The 20,067-nt window shown below is 37.7% G+C and overlaps 1 protein-coding gene across 3 annotated transcripts in view; it reads right to left on the bottom strand.

Moving 5' to 3' along the window:
* The window catches only part of SPATA17 (spermatogenesis associated 17), a 243,114-nt gene that overhangs the window by 186,930 nt on the left and 36,117 nt on the right, over positions 1–20,067 (bottom strand). For all 3 annotated transcript variants that reach the window (XM_019976944.2, XM_019976943.2, XM_019976945.2), the window contains one exon: positions 7,184–7,234. In XM_019976944.2, the coding sequence (XP_019832503.2) occupies positions 7,184–7,234 (51 nt within the window). The remainder of the gene's footprint in view (positions 1–7,183; positions 7,235–20,067) is intronic.

The following is a 20,067-nucleotide window of genomic DNA, read 5'->3' as shown; positions in this document are numbered from 1 at the left end:
TCTGGCTCTAGGTAACTGATCCAACCACTGTGATTATCTGGGTCGTGAAGATCTTTTTTGTATAGTTCTTCTGTGTATTCTTGCCACCTCTTCTTAATATCTTCTGCTTCTCTTAGGTCCATACCATTTCTGCCCTTTATTGAGCCCATCTTTGCATGAAATGTCCCTTGGTATCTCTAATTTTCTTGAAGAGATCCCTAGTCTTTCTATTCTATTGTTTCTCTCTATTTCTTTGTACTGATCACTGAGGAAGGCTTTCTTATCTCTCCTTGCTATTCTTTCGAACTCTGCATTCATATGGGTATATCTTCCCTTTTCTCCTTTGCTTTTCACTTCTCTTCTTTTCACAGCTATTTGTAAGGCCTCCTCAGACAGCCATTTTGCTTTTTTGCATTTCTTTTCCATGGGGATGGTCTTGATCTCTGCCTCCTGTACAATGTCACGAACCTCCGTCCATAGTTCATCAGGTACTCTGTCTATCAGATCTAGGCCCTTAAATCTATTTCTCACTTCCACTGTATAATCATAAGGGATTTGATTTAGGTCATCCATGAATGGTGGTTTTCCCTACTTTCTTCAATTTCAGTCTGAATTTGGCAATAAGGAGTTCATGATCTGAGCCACAGTCAGATCCCGGTCTTATTTTTGCTGACTATATAGAGCTTCTCCATCTTTGGCTGCAAAAAATATAATCAGTCTGATTTCGGTGCTGACCATCTGGTGATGTCCATGTGTAGAGTCTTCTCTTGTGCTGTTGGAAGAGGGTGTTACCTATGACCAGTGTTGGACCATAAAGAAGGCTAAATGTCAAAGAATTGATGCTTTTGGACTGTGGTATTGGAAAAAACTCTTGAGAGTCCTTTGGACTGCAGGAGATCAAACCAACCAGTTCCTTTAGTCAATCCTAAAGGAAATCAATACTGGATATTCATTGGAAGGACTAATGCTGAAGCTGAAGCTCCAGTACTTTGGCCACCTGATGTGATGAGGCAACTCATTAGAAAATAAGACCCTGATGCTGGGAAAGACTGAAGGCAGGAGGAGAAGAGGACAACAGAGAATCAGATGGTTGGATGGCATCACTGACTAAATGGACATGAGTTTGAGCAGGCTCTGGGAGTTGGTGATGGACAGGGAAGCCTGGTGTGCTGCCATGTCCGTGCAAAGAGTTAGACACAACCGAGCAACTGAACAAAAGAAAAGAGAGTTGATCATTTCAGGAAATAGTTAAAAGTATTTAAAATACTTAGGTGCCTGGAGAGTGGCAACTGTTAGGCAACTGCCAAGTCTTAATGTTGCAGAGTGGTAAAGAATCCTCTTGTCAATGTGAGAGCCACAGGAGACGTGGGTTCAACCCCTGGGTCAGGAAGACCCCCTGAAAGAGGAAATGGCAACCCATTCCAGTATTCTCTCCTAGAAAATTCCATGGACATGGAGCCCAGTGGGCTACAATTCATAGGGTCACAAAGAGACAGAACTAAGTGACTGAGCATACATGCACAGCATTATTATTTGCCAATGGTTCTGATTTACTAAGATTTGTGAATATGTGGTATTGCAAGCTCTTTCCTCAGAGACATATAGCTCTTACTGGCAGTTGGTTTGACTAAAGTATACCCTAGTTATCTACCAGCTATATCCATTCATGCTTGGGTAGTAAGTATGAGAATCTGGAACCATTCTATTGCAGAAACAGGGGCTCAAAGACACAGTTGAGGCTGAATGGATGTATCCCTAGAAATGGAAGAATTAGCTATATGTGCCATTCCATACAATAGGCTTCCCTCTAGATGGGTTCAGCAAGTAAACAAAAGCCACAGAGAAGCAAAAAATTCTGGATGTCGCAAACTGTAAATCAAAGTACTGGAGAAAAGGAACACGTAAAAGACCTTTAGGATGGATGAAAGAATTCCACTAAATAGCACTTTTTTTTTAAAGCTACATGTGGGTATTTTTAAGTGGAGTTTCTACACATAAAGTAATACTGCTGTTCATCTTTATATTAGTACTATTATTAGAACACTGATTCTCTGAGTCGTCTGTTTGGAGGGTCTGAGGTGACACCCTAATGCTTAAGTCAATGCTCACTAGCATCTGAAATGGAGAGTCAGTTCTATAGTCTGTAAAAAGATACACTATCACACACGTAGATGAACCAGGGAGAGAAAGAAATTGAGCAAAGGAATCAACTCAGACAGTTGCATAAGATACTAAAAGCTGTTCAAAGAGCAAGAACTGAAAAAGAATATGTTGGAGGACAAATGTGAACGAGATCCACAATGGAGTAGACAAGATGCTGGAGGAAAAGCAGAACTCTAATCTGGAGTAAATTCAAATTAAAGACCAGAAAGGCAATAAAGTGGCACATGGAGAAACACGAGGAATAGGGCCCTGGGAGCTAAGATAAAAATTTACTGAGCAAGTTATTGCTGTATTAATTGACCGTCACTGGCCGAGCTGCAAATCAGTAGCAGGGGTTTTGTACAGGCACAGAGTGGGTGCTAATAGCAGGTGATATCATAGCAGACCTCCTTCAAGCCTGTAAGTCTTATAACACTTTGGCAAGGTCCCAATGCTCATGAGACCTTCCATTCACATGTGAATTACACTGACCAAATATTACCTTCCTATGTGCAGTTTACCTACACCACCCAGCCTAATCAAGCACTCAAGACAGCCTTAAAGATCTCCCAGTAAGGGCTTAAATAATTTCCAACAAGGCCACCAAGGGACTTAGACACGATTTTTTTGTCTTAAAGAGTACTTGAAGCAAACAGTTTTTGTTTTTGTTTTTACTCCTTGTTTAAAAAAACATGAGCCAATATTCATTGATTAATTCAGGCCATTTATTTAAACATCTAGTATAAGCCAGGAACTGTAGATTCAAAGACTAAGAAGATAGGATCCAGGCCCCAAGGGATGTACAGTGTGTGGGGAGTGGATACAGGCCTGTAAATTAGTAAGGATAATAAACTGTTACAGGTTCTATAACAGAAGTATGTTGATGGTAAAACAGGGACATAAAAAAAGAGAGTGATCAATTCTACATGGGTAGGGGGATCGTAAAGTCTTTAGAGAAAAGGTGACCCTTTAAAAAATAAATGCAGCAAATTGAGATATGAATTACTATGTCATTAAACAATCACATATATATAATTTATTCTTCATTATATAAAAGTGACATCGATTTAGGAATGGATAAGCCACAAATGAAAATTTTGAATTCCTTCTCTTTTCAGAAATGCTCCAGTGGCCTCTCACAATTGAATATAATTTGTCATGCTTGGAGTCAATAGTCAAATACATAACTTGCAATTGACTCAGTATATGAAGCAGAGTAAGACAAAAGTTTTTTTTTTTTTTTTAATTTTCTACTATATGATTTAGGTGCATATATAAAAATATATCTGTATGAATATTGGCCATATATATTTTCTGTAGTTGTCAGTTACTCTTAGAAATTCTTTCTCCTGTACACTTACTGTCACCCATATTTAAATTATTTAAAGGGTAGCTCTTTTTAGCAAAATTATTTGGTAGCTTATAAACTGAAAAGGCATAGTTGTAGAGATTAGAAGTAAAACGTCAGCTGCTGGTATCCAGTTAGGTTTGTAAGCTTCAGATGCGTACAACATAGAAGGTATGTGGACCACGCATTGGTCTCTTTAGCCTCTCACTCCTGCAGAGAGCAAAATTTTCAGAGCACCATCTTGCAAAGAAATCCACTTACAAATAGATTTGCCCATGTCCACTTACAAATAAGTTCAGTTCTGGCCATGTGATCACTCCATGCTAAAAATTAATCTTTGTTAGGCAGTCACACCAGCCTCTATGCAAGTGAGCCTTAGTCCTGATTCCTCGTTACCAAGTTACCAAATTAGCTCATCCAAATCTCGGAAGGAAGTCTTTGAACGTCTTTGCAGAGAAGCGTTTCTATTTCAAATTTCCCACAGTAGTATTTACACACTCCACAGAGCCTCGCAAAAATTCCTCAGTGTCTTCAGTGGATCATTTCAACCTCTAGGTAATGCTCAAGTCTTCCTTCCTTTCACTTAATGACCACTGCATTCCCACCTTTACTCTTGTCTCCTGGAATGTGTCAAAAAAAAAAAAAAAAAAAAAATCTGGATGTAGCCAGGAGAGATTTGACTTGAAAGAATTACTGCAAGAAACTGGGGGTGAATGACTCCTGCAGGAGATGGAGGTGGACTATTGAGACACAGAGAATCTTTGGCCGTAACAATTGCAAGCATGGTGGACGTTAGGCAAAAAGAGTTTTTCTTTTATAAGAAGGTATGAACATGGCTGGGAAGAACCTGATATGGGCAAGTGGAAATGAAAGGGCAGCATAATCAGATAGCAAATCAGAGGATGCTTTACCCCAAAGCCCATTCTCACGAGGAGGAACTAAGGAGACTCCATGTGCTGACTGAAGTCAAGGGCCCTGGGAGAAGGAGAGAAGCTTACCCACAACTTGCTTAATGAACGTGTTTTTTTCCAGTTGATCAGCAGGGACAAACAGTTCAGCTAATCAGTTGTGAGGTGAAGGAGGAATTTGGGGGACTGTGTCTAGCTTTGCTATGGGTGAACAAGGGGGCATCTGTGCCTCTTATCTAAGTCATGTGGGGAAGGATTTTGTTTGTTTGTTTGTTTGTTTGCAGTAAGCTGCTTCTGAAACACAAGAGTTGGGGGACGGGGAGGGGGTCAGTAGGTGCATACAGGTTTGCTGTTTTCTAAGATCACAGGACCAAGACAGAGTTCAACATCTTCCACTGATATTAATCAAAGAAAAGGTGAGACTGGGCAATGCTATTAGGTGTAATTGAGCAGGATCCTATGGGGCCTTCATGGAAAAGAACCCCACCCCATGTCCTCCAACTGCCTCTTATTTGTAGAAAAACTCTAGCTTCCTAGGCCTTCCCTGAATTTCCAAAGAGTACATTTAATCAGAGAAGTGAGAAAATGCAGAAAGAAAGGAAAACAGTCAATCAAGAAAAATATTAATAATAATTTAGCCTTTAAACAAAGTCAAAGAACTTTAGCTCCTACTCAAGGATTATAGCTAATATTCTGAGCCATGCCCTTTGACATGGCTGTTTTGCAGATACTGAAACCCCCAACCAGGTTGAAAAAGTGAACTGTATACTGCCCACAAGCATGGAGACCCCAGACCCCAAGACCCGCTGGACCTGGAAGGTTTTCTTGACTCCCAATTACCTCACCAGTAACCAGAAGAATGTCCAGGCAGAAGAATGTCCATGAGCTGACCACCCACCCCATAACTCCTCACCCTCACACTGTCCTTAAAAACCTTTCCCTGACAGCCTTCAGGAAGTTTGGGCCTTTTAAGCACTAGCTGCCTGGACTCCTTGCTTGGTTCCTGCAGTAAACACTGCACCTTCCTTCACCGCAACCTGGTGTCCGTAGATTAGCTTCACTATCTGGGGGCAAGTGGACCCAAATTTGGTTTGGTAACACTAGGAAATACAGATTTTAGTATGATGTTAGAATAACAAAAACACTGCCTTCTGAGTGGCTTGGACTGATGTGGATTTCTTAGACATGCCTGTTATTATTGTTGTTGAGTTGCTCAGCTGTGTCCTACTCTTTTGTGACCTCATGGACTGTAGCCTGCCAGACTCCTCTGTCCACGGGATTTCCCAGGCAAGAATACTGGAGTGGATTGCCACTTCCTTCTCCAGGGGATCTTCCTGACCCAGGGATTGAACCTGCATCTCCTGCATTTCTGGCGGATTCTTTACTACTGGGCCACCTGGGAGGTCCTAGACGTGCCTAGTCAAGGTAAAAGGAATCTTAACAATTCCAGCCAGATCTGAATTCAGTACAAAATTTGGGGCTAAATAGGAAACATGAGAATGTGTTTTTCTAGCCCTGACTCCTGTGCCTCTGTCTCCCCTGATGGCCTCTGGGAACCTTTGAGCCTTCCATCATCATTTGCTTTAGATTCTGTTATCTATTGCTTTTTACTTTTCAGACATACCTAAAAAAGGTGCACAAAAAAGAAAAAAAAAAAAAACTAACATTATTTTAAGCTCAGAAGTTAAGCCTTTAGCAGAACTGTACAGAGAATTAGACTCTCCTAAATTCCCAGATTCAAGCATTCTTGTTAAAAGAGGAAAAATTATTTTCTTATATTACTGTATTTCTAAGAGAGGTAAATATAGCCCAGTGCACCTGGAGTTTCTCTTCTGGCTCAGGAGAAGCAACAACAACAACAAAATCTACTTTTTCCTCTTCCTTTTTTTCCCCCTTAACCTAGGGAAACACAGAGAGGTAGACAGATACTGGAGATCGCCCCTGGGCTGGGCTCCCATACAGTCACACCTGCATTAGAAAGCCCTTTCCCAAAGCAGTATACGTCATCAAAATAATGCAAATTTAACTGCCTTAGTTCAACACAGGACTTTCAGAGAGTATTTGCCTATCTTGCTTCACCCAAAATAAAATCCATTATCAGTAGAAACAAGAATTAATAGATCAATGAAAGAGAATATGAGAAGGTAAAATTAAAATTAAAACATGGGTTTTAAGGACATTAATGAAATTCACCTAAGTAATTTCCCCATTTATAACAGCTTCACAATTAAACTATTATCATACTGATACAAAAGAAATAATACTTTTGCTGTGGCTCTTCCCCTAATCTGTGCAGAAACCAAGGAAGCTTCATAATCACAAAATTCAGCTTCCTATTAGGCAAGTAACACATAAAAATGAACACAGAAATGACAGAAATAAAACGTCTAAGCTGGAAACTGACTTTATTACTGTGAAATCATATGAATAATTTCTAATTGATTTGTATTGGGCAGGAACCTTATATTCCAGAAGCATGCTCGTCTATTTATCACAATATTCTATATGACATATGGAAACTAATACATTGCTTCATTAATATTTACAGTCTTTCTCTAGTCATGGCTCACAGATATTTAACATTCTAAAACATAAGCATTGATAATTATGTGTTTTACATTTTACTCTAATTTTTAATACTGCCAAGACTATTTAGTATAACTAACTTTTTAACTATGTACTCTTTTCTCTCTTTACCATTAGCATATCAATCAAATTTACATTATTCTGGTTTGCTCATTTTATTAAAAGCGAATTCAGGGCACAATTGACTTTTCATTTGTTTAACAAGTGAAGAAATATTTACCCTGACAGCCATTGCATTGTAGAGATTCATCTTCATAGTGTAATACGCTAACTGTGAATCAAGAAAAAAAAAGATGGCATACATTTTAGTTTTACACAAAGACAGTGCAGCCTATTTTTACATATAAAACATAAGAATCTTTATACATAATACATAATAAGAGTCCTAGGCTTAGAAAAATGAAATCAAACTTTGTATTGAAGAGATAGGCTTCCTAATACATAATGCAGGCTTAACCAGAAAAATCTATGGTAGTCAAACTAGGAGCTAATGGAGATATATGATCATAAAATGCTCTCCGCTGAGTTTGATAATCAATGGTGCTCTACTGAGAATAGAATAACAAAGCAGAAATATTCACAAGTGCTGGTGACACGTAGTATTGTATGATTTATTCACTGGGGTTCTTTTAGCCAAAACTCACAGAAACATAAAAGGAATTCATATTTCAAGACGTCTGGTTTAATGAAAAATTCAAAGAAATGCTGTCTTCAGTCGAAATCGTTCAAGGATATGGATGCAGTGATGGAGCAAAATTGTGCCTTCCAACCATCTGTACAAAATGTTATGTACTTAGCTGCCTCCTGAGTAATCCTTGGGAATTTTCTTTCATTTAATATTCATTTTAACACCATAAAATCATAAATACAATGATATCATGTTATAGCAAATCCCCTGATATAATGAAGACTTCCTAAAGTCTTGGTTTCTTTCTGGTACAGACACATTTATCTATTCATATACAAATCTCTGTGACAGTAAATATTTAGCAACAGAGCTTATTTCAATGAAAATATTACTTTAAGTAAAACTTTCACATCTGTTCTTTCAATTAAAAAGATATAATTAACATAATTCATGACAGTACAATAAACATTGAAATACATATTTTTTCTACACAAAATACAACTTTATCCATTTTTATTTAATGAAAACTGATCAGACTAATAGAACTTGAGCCTGGATAATAATTATGAGGTTTCAGCAAAAATCAGAGGTAAGTGTCTTAACCTTTCATATAGGGGTTTTCTCCCCTGCAACAAACAGGAATTCATATAAAAGGGTTTCACTGTAATTAGTATTGTTTGAATTGCCTGATCTGATCCAAAGCAAATTGTCTGTGGAGAGCAGCAGGGCTGGATTATTTATCAACAGTCTGAGCAATTAGGAAACAGTTGGCTGCAATATGTTATTTACAAATGAACACAATGATGTTCCTTCATTTTAAATTCTCTTTCTTCCTTATAGCAAGCATGGCATAATTCCTGATGTTTGAGGTGAATTTAAAATATTTACTTAAATATAGCATTTCCACGGGGCAAACATAACCATTAAATATTTTTATACAGAAGAAACACAGTGAAAGCTTTATGTTTGAAAAATGATATTATTTATCTTTTTTCATGTTCCTCTTCAGTTAGCAGCAGGGAGCTTTCAAGCCACAGCCCTGAGTTCAATTCCTAACCTTGCTCTTACCAGCTGGGTAGCTTGAACATGGTACTTGAAGTCTCCCAGTCTTGACTTCTATCCTCATAAAATGATACATCACATACTTCATGGAGTTGTGAAGAATAAAATGAGATAAAGAATTTAAGGTGCAAAGCTGATGGTCATTAGGAAAGGGATTGTCACTCTTATACATTTTGTGGCTCAAAGTATATAATTTAACTGTAAGTAAAATTCCAAAGAGGCTTCCCTTGTAGCTCAGTCGGTAAAGAATCTGCCTGCAGTGCAGGAGACCCTGGTTCAATCCCTGGGTTGGGAATATCCCCTGGAGAAAGAAATGGCAACCCATTTCAGTATCCTTGCCTGGAAAAATCTCATGGACAGAGGAGCCTGGTGGGCTGTAGTCCATGGGGTCGCAAAGAGTTGGGCACGACTGAGTGACTAACACGTACTTACTTAAAATTCAAAAAGGTATAAGAAGTTAAATTTTATTCTGAAGGAAGAAGAGAGAAATACGTTTGAACCTAAACTTTAACTAATTTTATATTTAAAAGGTAGAAAAGTACTTTGATTCTAAATTATCATTCTTATATGAAGCCCAGATTGATGTTACATTTATTAATCTTTAGCCCAGGTGCTTCTGAAAATACCAGCAAAACTTGGCAGAAAACATTGCATGATTCATTTATATGAGGTACCTGGAATAGTCAAATTCACAGAGACAGACAACACAATAGTGGTTACCAGGCACTGGAGGAAGAGCAGATACTGTTTACTGGGTACAGAGTTTCCCCTTGAGATGATGGAAGAGTTTTGAGCTGGGCAGGGGTGGCAGTTGCATAACAATGCGACTGGACTTAATGTCACTGAATGATACAGTTAAAAATAGTCAAAATGATCAATTTTATGCTACATATATTTTGTCACAGTTTAAGAAAAAAACACTAAAAAATAATTTTGATTATGACTTGTACATTTTCATAAGGTATCTATGAGACGCACTGGACACTTCCAAAGTTTTAAAAATGTCATCTTAGTCTCTATATTTCTATTCCGAGCCATGAAGTTTGTTATGCTAATATTTGCCCTTTTGGTTACATGAGTAGTTAAATGATATGTCATACCAAAGCCTATGTTCTTAATATTATTTTTCAGGTTTCTGTCTGTCCTAAAAGTTTTTTCCATTCATTCCATGAACTTGGATAAGCAAAGCATATCCTAGCTGCTAAATATTAATAATATATCTAGGAACCACAGACTATAGTAATTCATTAGCAGATATTCTCAAAAGTTTCCTTACTATAAATTAATTTTATATCTTACTGTTAAGGTACCAAGTCTATTTTAAAGAGGAAAACTAAAGATCTGGGGTGAAGCTCAAGCATAAAATATGGTAATTTCAATGTCATGAAAACATTTTAGACATTCCCAAAATATTTGTTGAATAAATGAAGAAAGGGAATGAGACAGGGAGAGGGAGAAAAAGGAGAGAAAGACAAACAGAATTAATATGTTGCATTTACAACAGATAGAGTAGAAAGAATTCCTGGGATGAAACACAGCATTTGAACACTGAATTAACCACTTGTTCACTATACAGGCTTTGTTATGTCACCTAGCTCAATTTTTACAAGGCTTCTAAAATTTTTTCTGGAAGTTGTTTTTCTTTAAAAGCAATTTTCTGAGTGCTTAATATCCATGTGGACCTTTCAGATGGGGCTGCTATTTGATGGGAATGGATCTGTGATATTGATGGGAGCATATTTCATATTTGAGTTTCTTTTTCTATCAGGTGAATTACAGAGCGGAGCGAGGGCGAGGATAAATGAGAAACACTCTCTTACAGGTCAAGTGATATTCAAAACTCACCATATCAGGTCCCAATTTTGTTCTCCAATTCTCTCTCACCATTGTCATTTTGTAGTCGCTAAGTCGTATCTGACTCTTTGCAACCCTATGGACCGTAGCCCTCCAGGCTCCTCTGTCCTTGGGATTCTCCAGGCAAGAATACTGGAGTGGGTTGCCATGCCCTCCTCCAGAGGATCTTCCTGACTCAGGGATGGTACCCAGGTCTCCTGCACTCGCGGGCAGATTCTTTACCACTGAGCCACAGGGAAGCCTATCTCTTACCAGGCCACTCCTTTAAACCTCAATCTGATCAAATTATTATATTTTCTTCACTTCCACACTCACACTACTCCCTTTGCCTGAAACGTCTTATCATTCTTTTCTAACTGACAAATTCTCTCTGTTTTTCTTGCACGCATTTACAGGAGAAACTACCTTTTTTCCCCCACTCCAAGAAGCAGCTGGCATTCTCTCAGCTCCAGTGGATACCTACCTGCAAAGCAGTTCAGACAAGGAGGAAGAACTCCTGAAAAAACCACAACCACAACAAAAACCCAAAGAACAAATAAACAAACAAAAACTCACTGTTAACTCTTAAACTTATTACATTTGTCGCTCTCCCTCCGTTCTTGGAGTTGTCAATCCTCCTCAGGTACACGCTTCCTTTCCTCTTTGTCGCCTCCCTGCCCTGCTCCAATAAACCAAGCAAAAGATCTTACTCTTTACAACTCCAGCTGTTATCTTGAGACTTTTCAAATCCATGTATCCACAACACACTCAAATACTTGTTCTCACAACTACCCCGTCTTTCTCAGTCCCAATGCTGTCCACTTACTTTCACAGCCATGTTCCAGACCCTGGAAACTAGACACGTTCTGCCTCGTAAGTCTTAAACTCAGCAAATTCTCTTCCTTAAATCCCTGATGCCTTAATTTCTAATAAAGGTTTTTCCACCTAGTTTAGATAGACCTAGGACAGGTATTTCCTCTTCCTTAGTTTCAAGTTTCTTTTTCACATATTTTTATATACAATGGCTGTATTGATATTTTGCTACATGAACATACCATAAATTAACCAATCTTTTCTGTTACTGTTAAGGCTTTAGGTTGGAGGCCAAGCAAATCTGAGTTTCAAATGCTCAATCATTTTCAAGAACAGAAAGTAATACATATTTATAATAAATTTAAGTGATGTGTGTGTGTGTGTGTGTGTGTGTATGCTCTGCTGTGTCCGACTCTTTTGTGACCCCATGGGCTGTAGCCCACAAGGCTCCTCTGTCTATGGGATTTCCCAGCCAAGAATACTGGAGTGGGTTGCCATTTCCTCCTCCAGGCGATCTTCCCGACTCAGGGATCAAACCCACATCTTCTGCGTCTCCAGCACTGGCAGGCTGGTTCTTTACCACTGATTATCCGAGAAGCCTAAATTTGAATGATGCATCTACATAAACCTGACCAGATCAACTGGCTTTATTTGCTAGGCCAGGCAATACAGAGGAACTATTTGCAGTAAAGTGATGACACTGGAAATTTTAGAAGCCATGCACATATGGATAACAGATCTGGGGAGCCTGTGCCTTTGTTATTTTCCACATCAGCGCCATCCTCATTTTATAATTTTGAGTATGATCATTAAAATGATTTATTATCAAATAATCATGAGTATTTTGTGCATATGCTTTTCCTTGTTCACTGACCACTGATAGCAATATGGTCATTATCAACAGCTGATTGTTAAAATAACCTTTCTTCTTCCACCACACACACAAAATTAAAAGCCAATTATATTGCTTCTCAAAGTTAATATATCTTTAAAAGCAAGTAAACTAAACTTATATTCATATAATTATAATGAAAATGTTAGTAAAGTTTTAAACTAATATTAGGAAGTCAGAGTCTTAAGTTATCCAGTCTTTGATATTTAAAATGCCAGATCCTGAGGGGGAAAAATAGATTATGTTTCAGTTTTCTGCTCTAACATTAAGAGAGATAAATGTTGCCTTAATGTACAACTGACTGGAAAGCCCTACAAACAGATTTGTAAAATGAGTTAGGCTATATATGGTACATTCATTCATCTAATGAAAAGAAATAAAAATATCTGTACAAGCAACCATGTCAATCTCACCAGTTTTAAAAATAATGACCAAAATTTTATGCATTTTTACTATTAAAAAACAAACCTGCTGGTATTTATCATGACATCACATAATGAGAGTTGATAGTAGATGATATCCTTTGTTCCATTTAAAGCTAACAGAATTTTTCTATTTTTACTTTTCTAAATATTAATCAAATACAAAAACTTTGTAAGAAGAACAGTAAAATGGTAAGTATATACGTATTGTGAGCCTTTTTGGCAATAACATTATTTGAAGGATAATCTATTTTTTAATGAGAGTTATTTTTATAAATTAAATGGTTCTATCATAGGCTGGTAATATTACTTTAACAAAAAGTTTTAATCAAGTTCTGTTAATATGGTGGCCACATATGTTATTTACTGAATGAGCTCAATTTAAAAACATAACATTGAGCTGTTTACATCTATAGTATTATATATATATACACATATATTTATCTCATGATAATGTATATAGAATTAATCATCTATATTAGGGTAGCTGCTTTCAGAGTGTATACTTGATATTAAACACAATATAAACTATGTCATGGTAAAACATGGGCTTCCCAGGTGGCACTAGTGGTAAAGAAGCTGCCTGCCAATGCAGGAGACATAAGAGATGCGGGTTTGATCCCTGGGTCAGGAAGATCCCCTGGAGGAGGACACGGCAACCTACTCCATTATTCTTGCCCAAGAATCCCATGGACAGAGGAGCCTGGAGGGCTACGGTCTACGGAGGTGCAAACAGTTGGACACAACCGAAGCAACTTAGCATGAATGGTAAAAGGAAATTGAAAAGGATAACAAGATGTATACAGTTGTCCTGTATAGGTTATATTGGCGAATTCACTCCGATAACACTCAAAGTGCTAGTTTTCCAAAGGAGACAGATGATATATTTCAACATTATTCTGGTATATCATCTACAGAAATGACTGTATTCATCTCACCATTTATGAAACAAAACAAGGAGTGCTAAGGACAGGCTACTTAGAACATTATACAGTTGAAAACAAAAAGGGGACCGAAACAGTAGGACCAGTTGAGTACCCAATGGGAAGAGCAGGCTGCAGTGAAACCGCAGCAGGAATCCAGCAGGCCTGAGCACACACACCGGGTGACCGAAATCCACTGTTAATGGAAAAGAAGAGTCAGAGCACATCCTTATTAACAGGGAAGATTTTCAAGGTTATGAATCAATAGTCCTCAGTTCTTCAGATGGACAAATTTGGGTTATGTTGCCAGATACAGCATTATAACAGTCAGCAGGAAGACATGAAATGGAGGTTGAAAATTAAAATAAACAAAAATAGCTGTCATCCAGGAAGGAAAAAGGAATCAAATCACAAAGGAAAATTGGAATGGTTCTGTTATCTCTGGTCAGTGAGGGAATGATAGTGGAGAATGCATAACACTTCAGGACTGGATAAGTCAGCTGGTGTTGCTTTGAAAATTATTTAAAAGCTGGATGGAAATATTTTGGTATAGTAGAATTTTAAGGGAGAATTTTAAGGTTCTGTCTAAAAATACAGAACCCATCTAAAATAGAGATCCTAGGATTTCTGACTTTCCACAATTTACTTTCCGTTTGACCTTTGCCACATGTGAGACTGTTGATAACTCCAAGATTTCTAACAGTTTTCTCCTTTGGTTCCTGTGATATTGTGTCTCTGCTTTTCTGTTTATTATCTACCTATAATTCCCTTCCTCTACCTAAATCCTACTAATGCATTCCATAAGCCTCAATTCTTGGCCTTCTGCTCTACTGTTCAGATACTTTTCCATCAGGTAGAAAATCCTGCCGTCTTATGCTGATGGCTCTAAAACCTTTATCTCTAGTTCTGCTTCTTCAGCTAAAAGTTCTCTTTAATAAGCATTTGTTCAGTGCTAATTATAATGTGCCAGCGACTCTGCTGAGAGATAGCAAAGTCGCCTTACAAGATACCACCACATGGAGGTGTCCTAACATCATCACAGACTCAAAATCTCAGAATTTCATTTTGTAAAACTTCACTGAATGTCCAACTCAGAATGTTTTCTTATCAACATCCATGCTTTTGTTGTCATTACAACCATTAATCAGCTTTGCTGAGAAAAAAAAAAAAAAGAATGCAGCTATCTCAGTAGCTTATAAAACAAAATGCTTATTTCTCACTCCCATTACCTGTGGGCTAAGCTTCCCTGTGGCTATGGTCCACAACATATGGCTTAGCCCAAAACCAACGCGATGGGGAGGAATCATTCCTTTACGAGGAAGGGGGTAGGGAAGAATTTTTGGCACATATGAATACTATCCACCTGCTGTGTTGGCCATAGTGAGGTCTCCAACTTATGGCCCTATGAGTAATTAATTCATCCAGTTAGCAAAAGATTCTGCAGACTTTCTATAAAGCATTTACTGTGATCGTTTGAGATATAATAACTAGAACAGTCATTGCCTCTCAGGAGGTCGCAGTCAAATGAGAGATGTCAGTAAACAAACGGATCACAGTGACAGAAATACCTACAGGAGCAAAGCATGAGGAAGGCACACCTCCTACCATTCCACGCTCAACCTCAGGAGATCAGGGAAGGGCAATCTTTAAGTAAAGTCTTGAGGCATGAGTAGGCATTCAGACCAATGGGAAGCAGGTCACAGTGAAGAAGGGCATCCAGGCAAAGTAAATAGCATTTGCAAGAAGCCTGTAGGACACAGCATATCTTAGCAACGGCAAATGGTTTATTTACAATGTTGTCTTAGTTTTCGGTGTGCAGCAGGGTGCATCAGGTATGCATACCCATATATCCACTCTTTGTTTAGATTGTTTTTCCCGTAAACAGGTCATTAGAGAGTATTGAGTAGAGTTCTCTGTGCTATACAGTAGGTTCTTATTAGTTATCTCTTTTGTATATAGTATCGAATAGAGTATATTTATCCAGGTGTAGCAAGAAGTAAGGGTAGATAAGAAGGGATCATGAGACAATGAAAATCCACCATGTCATGTCAAAGAGTGTGAATTTTACACTGTGTGCTATGGTGAGGATTGTAGGCATGGGAGTAAAATTACACTTGATTCCTAGTTTAGGTCAGAATCAAGAGACTTTTCTGAGGGACAATGCCAAGTAGTTGATGACTGAAAGGAGATAGAAGATGGGGAAAAGAGTGTGACGAGGAGTAGAGAATGAGTTTGGATTTCTGGCTGAATGGTTGTGCCATTTACTTGAATAAAGGTCTACAGAAGGAGGAACAGTTTTGGAGTGCCTCAGGGACCTTTAGAAAAAGATTTTTAGAAGGTAGGTAGCATATGGATATACAGGGATCAGAAACTGGGGACCTTAGTCCCATCTTTTAAACTCCTTGAGTCTCCATGTCTTCATCTATAAGAAGACTGAACACCTGCATTTTCTACTTGACAGACTATTACTGGAAAATATGAAGCAATGAGTGTAAAACATGTTTTTAAACAAGAAAGGCCCTTAAAAGTGTAGGAAATTATTTGATAAAAGTCACATTTAGCTCCTTACCAATGTTCTGCTAGTCCTCAACCTCTCTCCAGCCACCTGTATCAACATCCTCACCACTTCCTGTTACACCACGCACATTCCCAGTTTCAAACCTTCATTCACGTGGTTCCTAATTGAAATATCCTTGCCTCGCCCCAACCTATAGTTTCCTGATCCCCAGAGGTTCAGCATAAATCTCACCACTTTGACCTTCAGAGATCACATTAACTTCCCACCTGAGTACTTATTATCTGCCTGTGTGTGTTTGGTGGGGGAGTACCTTTTAAATTGACTTGCCTTTTTAATTAATTTTCTGTATTTAATAGATAATATATTCACATTGTTTAAAATTCAAAACCTACCAAAGGGTTTACAGTAAAAAGTCTATTCTTATGCTTAGTCCTCTAGTACTCGGTTCTCTTCTCCTCCAGGCAATTAATATCATTTTCCTGTGATCCTTCCTCAGAAAAGCAAATTAAAATCAGTGGCTTTCAGATCCTGCCCTGCTGGCTCAGATGACAACAGAGGCCACCAGGTAAGAGACCAACCAGTTCTGTTTTCAGTTTCCAAAACAGCTGTACTGATTGCACCTGTTTTTAGCATACGGGGATTAAAAAGTTTGCTAAATTTTAGTTAAGGGGGAATTCTATTACAAAAGTTTTAAAATCACTAATTCTACCATTCATTTTACAACCTAATATATACTATATGGCATTATTATTATTATTATTATTATTATTGTATGAAGCTGTCAGGCAAAAAAAATTATGCAGAATAAATTTGGAAATGATGGTTTAAAGATAGCTGCTATAGGACTATATGTGTGACAATGTATACTAATGTGCGTGACAGGATAATTAACATAGATTCAAACACTATCCTTAATTCACGCTCCACTCCCCACTCACGAGAGTAGCAGTTCCTTTTACACATTTTTGCTTCAGTCAGTTTATATGTGAATGTCCATCCCCAGCTTTGCTCCCCTAAAACCTGAGCTCTGAGAAATCATACTGAGGGGATGGGGGATACTAACGGGAGAAACATGGGCAGAAAAAGAGAAATAATGAAGAAAATATTCCACATGCCTGGGAAAGAGTGGGGCATTAACTTTTTGTAATAATACAACATTTGGCATTCCTTTTGCTCCTGAAAAAGTGAAAGAAATTGTTAGTCGTTCGGTCATGTCTGACTCTGCGACCCCATGGACTGTAGCCAGACAGGCTCCTCTGTCCATGGGATTATCCCGGCAAGAACCCTGGAGTGGGGTGCCTGCCATTCCCTTCTCCAGGAGATCTTCCTGATCCAGGGATCAAACCTGGGTCTTCAGCACGGCAGGCAGATTCTTTACCATCTGAGCAACCAGGGAAGTCTGGGATGTGGCTAAAACTCTAGGGATAAATTTGGTGGCATCTGGGGAGAAAATGGGATTCTGAACACCAGGGAAGATACCAGCTCTGGCAAAAATTCCCTTTCCCTTTATGTGGCGGAACTGTCATGGAGTCCTTGAAGGATGAATCCTGGGACTGAACACACGAGCTTGGACAATAGGTATCTTATGAATGAAGATTGGATAAAGGTGAGGGTTTCTGCTCTGATGGCACTACTTAAGTCTCACAGGACCTCTGTATAAACCTGAGAAGGGAAATCGCCAATAATGATTGAGACTGAACTGCCTACCTCTCCATGTAAGGGTTTCGGAAACAAATCAAATTGGGTTTGAACTTTTCTCCACTTATCTCTAACAATGTATCCTTGGGGAAGTAGCCATCTCTGGGCCTAACACTATAACATGGTGATAATATTCACAGGACTGGCATAGACTTTAGTTGGTATTATTGTTGTTGTTTAATTGCTAAGTCATGTCTAACTCTTGGGACCCCATGGACTGCAGAATGCCAGGCGCCTCTTCTATGGGATTTTCTAGGCAAGAATACTGGAGTGGCTTGCCATTTCCTTTCCCGGGGATCTTTCTGACCCAGGGATTGAACCCATGTCTCCTGCTTGGCAGGTAGATTCTTTACCACTGAGCCACCTGAGGAGCTTAGTTGGTATACACGTTAAGTATATAAAATGCTTAGTACAATATTTCACTCTCATTAGTCAGCCAGTAAATGGCAGCTATTTTAATCTCATTTAGTAATTATATGCCAAGATCGGATTATGTTATTTACTGAGATCTTTATGTTCTTTATGCCATGCACACAATGGCAAAAACAGGTAAATAAGTAAAACAGATGTGTTCAAAAACACCGTACAGATTAACAGATTTAAAAACCATCAAGAACCAATTTAACTGAGGAAAATCTCCATTTCTTTTCAAGAACCCAAAGATAATTAGATCCAAATCTGGAGAATAACTTGGTGATCATGCTGAGTGACATTCTCTGTGATCCAGTCAAGACCCTAAAGTAACAAAACAAATTTTTTTGGGTGGCTCATTACTTGAACTTTTAAAGATTTAAATTTTTTTTAGCAACTCCAATATCATTAGAACAAATATAGATTCCAAAGTTGAATATTTTGACAACAGTCACTTAAATGTATACATGTTCATATGCTTGATTAAAAGGAGATGTCAATCATTCATAACCATCTGGATGGTGACTTGTGAGTAGAAATAGCAGCATGAAAGTTAAGTTGGTAATGTTCATTGAATGCCATATGCATAAGTATACTCTACAGTCTTGTCTACACAAAGACATAGATCTCATGATGAATAATAATAAATAATGAGGTTAAAGATGCTCATTATTCCATAGAAAACAACTTAATTTTTGATCATTCTGTTTAAGTAATCTGACTCTATTAAAAATTGACTTGCTGGAGCTCCGACTCACCAAATCTGGGAAAATTTGAGCAGAAAACCAATTAGTGATAATTTATTATAATCCATTAAACAAAATAGGAACTCATGGGTTAAAACTGTTATAAACGAATGAATGAATAAAGAGGAAAAAGGCTCTTTCTTGTACGAAAATGCTAACAAGAAAATGTAGAAGAAATGACAAGGTTAAGAAAATCACTATTTGACAAACATAATTCTTCCTCTAGTAAGAATCATAATGACATGGTAAATCTAGAATAAAAAATTTTGGTGACGAAGAAGATATATACCCAGTCTTAAAACACTGCCTCATAAGACAAAAATAGCAAGTCTAAAAGTGTGAGATACCACCTTAAATTATCAAATTTAGCATCAACTGCCATGAGACAAACTGACATCATATGGTTCCTAATGTGATGTACTGACATGTATTGTAATATAAAATGTATAATCTCACTATAACAATGAAGAAACATAAACCAAAACTGAGGAATAATATAAAAAATAATTATTTTATACTCTTCAAGAATAAAGGTCATGAAAAGCATAGATAGATCAAACACATCAAAGGTAACTATGGAGAAACAACAACTAAATACAATGGGAAACACGGGTTTATACCCTGGAAAAGATGTGTTTGCTATAAGTTAAATCATTGGGACAATCAGTGAAATATGAACAGAATCCAAAGAACAGACAATTGACTTGTATAGACGTCAGTTTCCTGATTCTAGTCATTTTAATATGGTTATGTAGAAAATATCCACTGACAAATTGAGAGGTAAGGGGCACTTTCTATAACTTTGTCTAAATGATTCAAAATAGCAGTGGAAGAAACTCCAAAAATACATATAGAGAGGTAAAAGAAAATTATATAGTGCATTTGTTCACTTGAATATAAGAATACAGGAGAATTAAGAATAATTCTTAGGAGATAATAGGAGAAATTAAGGATATAGGAGAAATTAAGAATAGAGGAAAATTCCTTGTCCTAGTAGCCTTAAAATGATGTAAGAGATTAGTGTTCTAGACAAGAAAACCCATGCTAACAATTCATTAAATTAATGAAATACCCTTTGTTTGTTGCAGACACGTACGTGAGCTATTCAGCCAGGTAAATTAAAAGAAGAAAATTTCCCGTGGTATTAGTGGGTTCTTA

The sequence above is a fragment of the Bos indicus genome, chromosome 16, assembly GCF_029378745.1.
Source record: "Bos indicus isolate NIAB-ARS_2022 breed Sahiwal x Tharparkar chromosome 16, NIAB-ARS_B.indTharparkar_mat_pri_1.0, whole genome shotgun sequence".
NCBI lineage: Eukaryota > Metazoa > Chordata > Mammalia > Artiodactyla > Bovidae > Bos > Bos indicus.
This window is presented reverse-complemented; position numbering and strand designations above follow the sequence as displayed.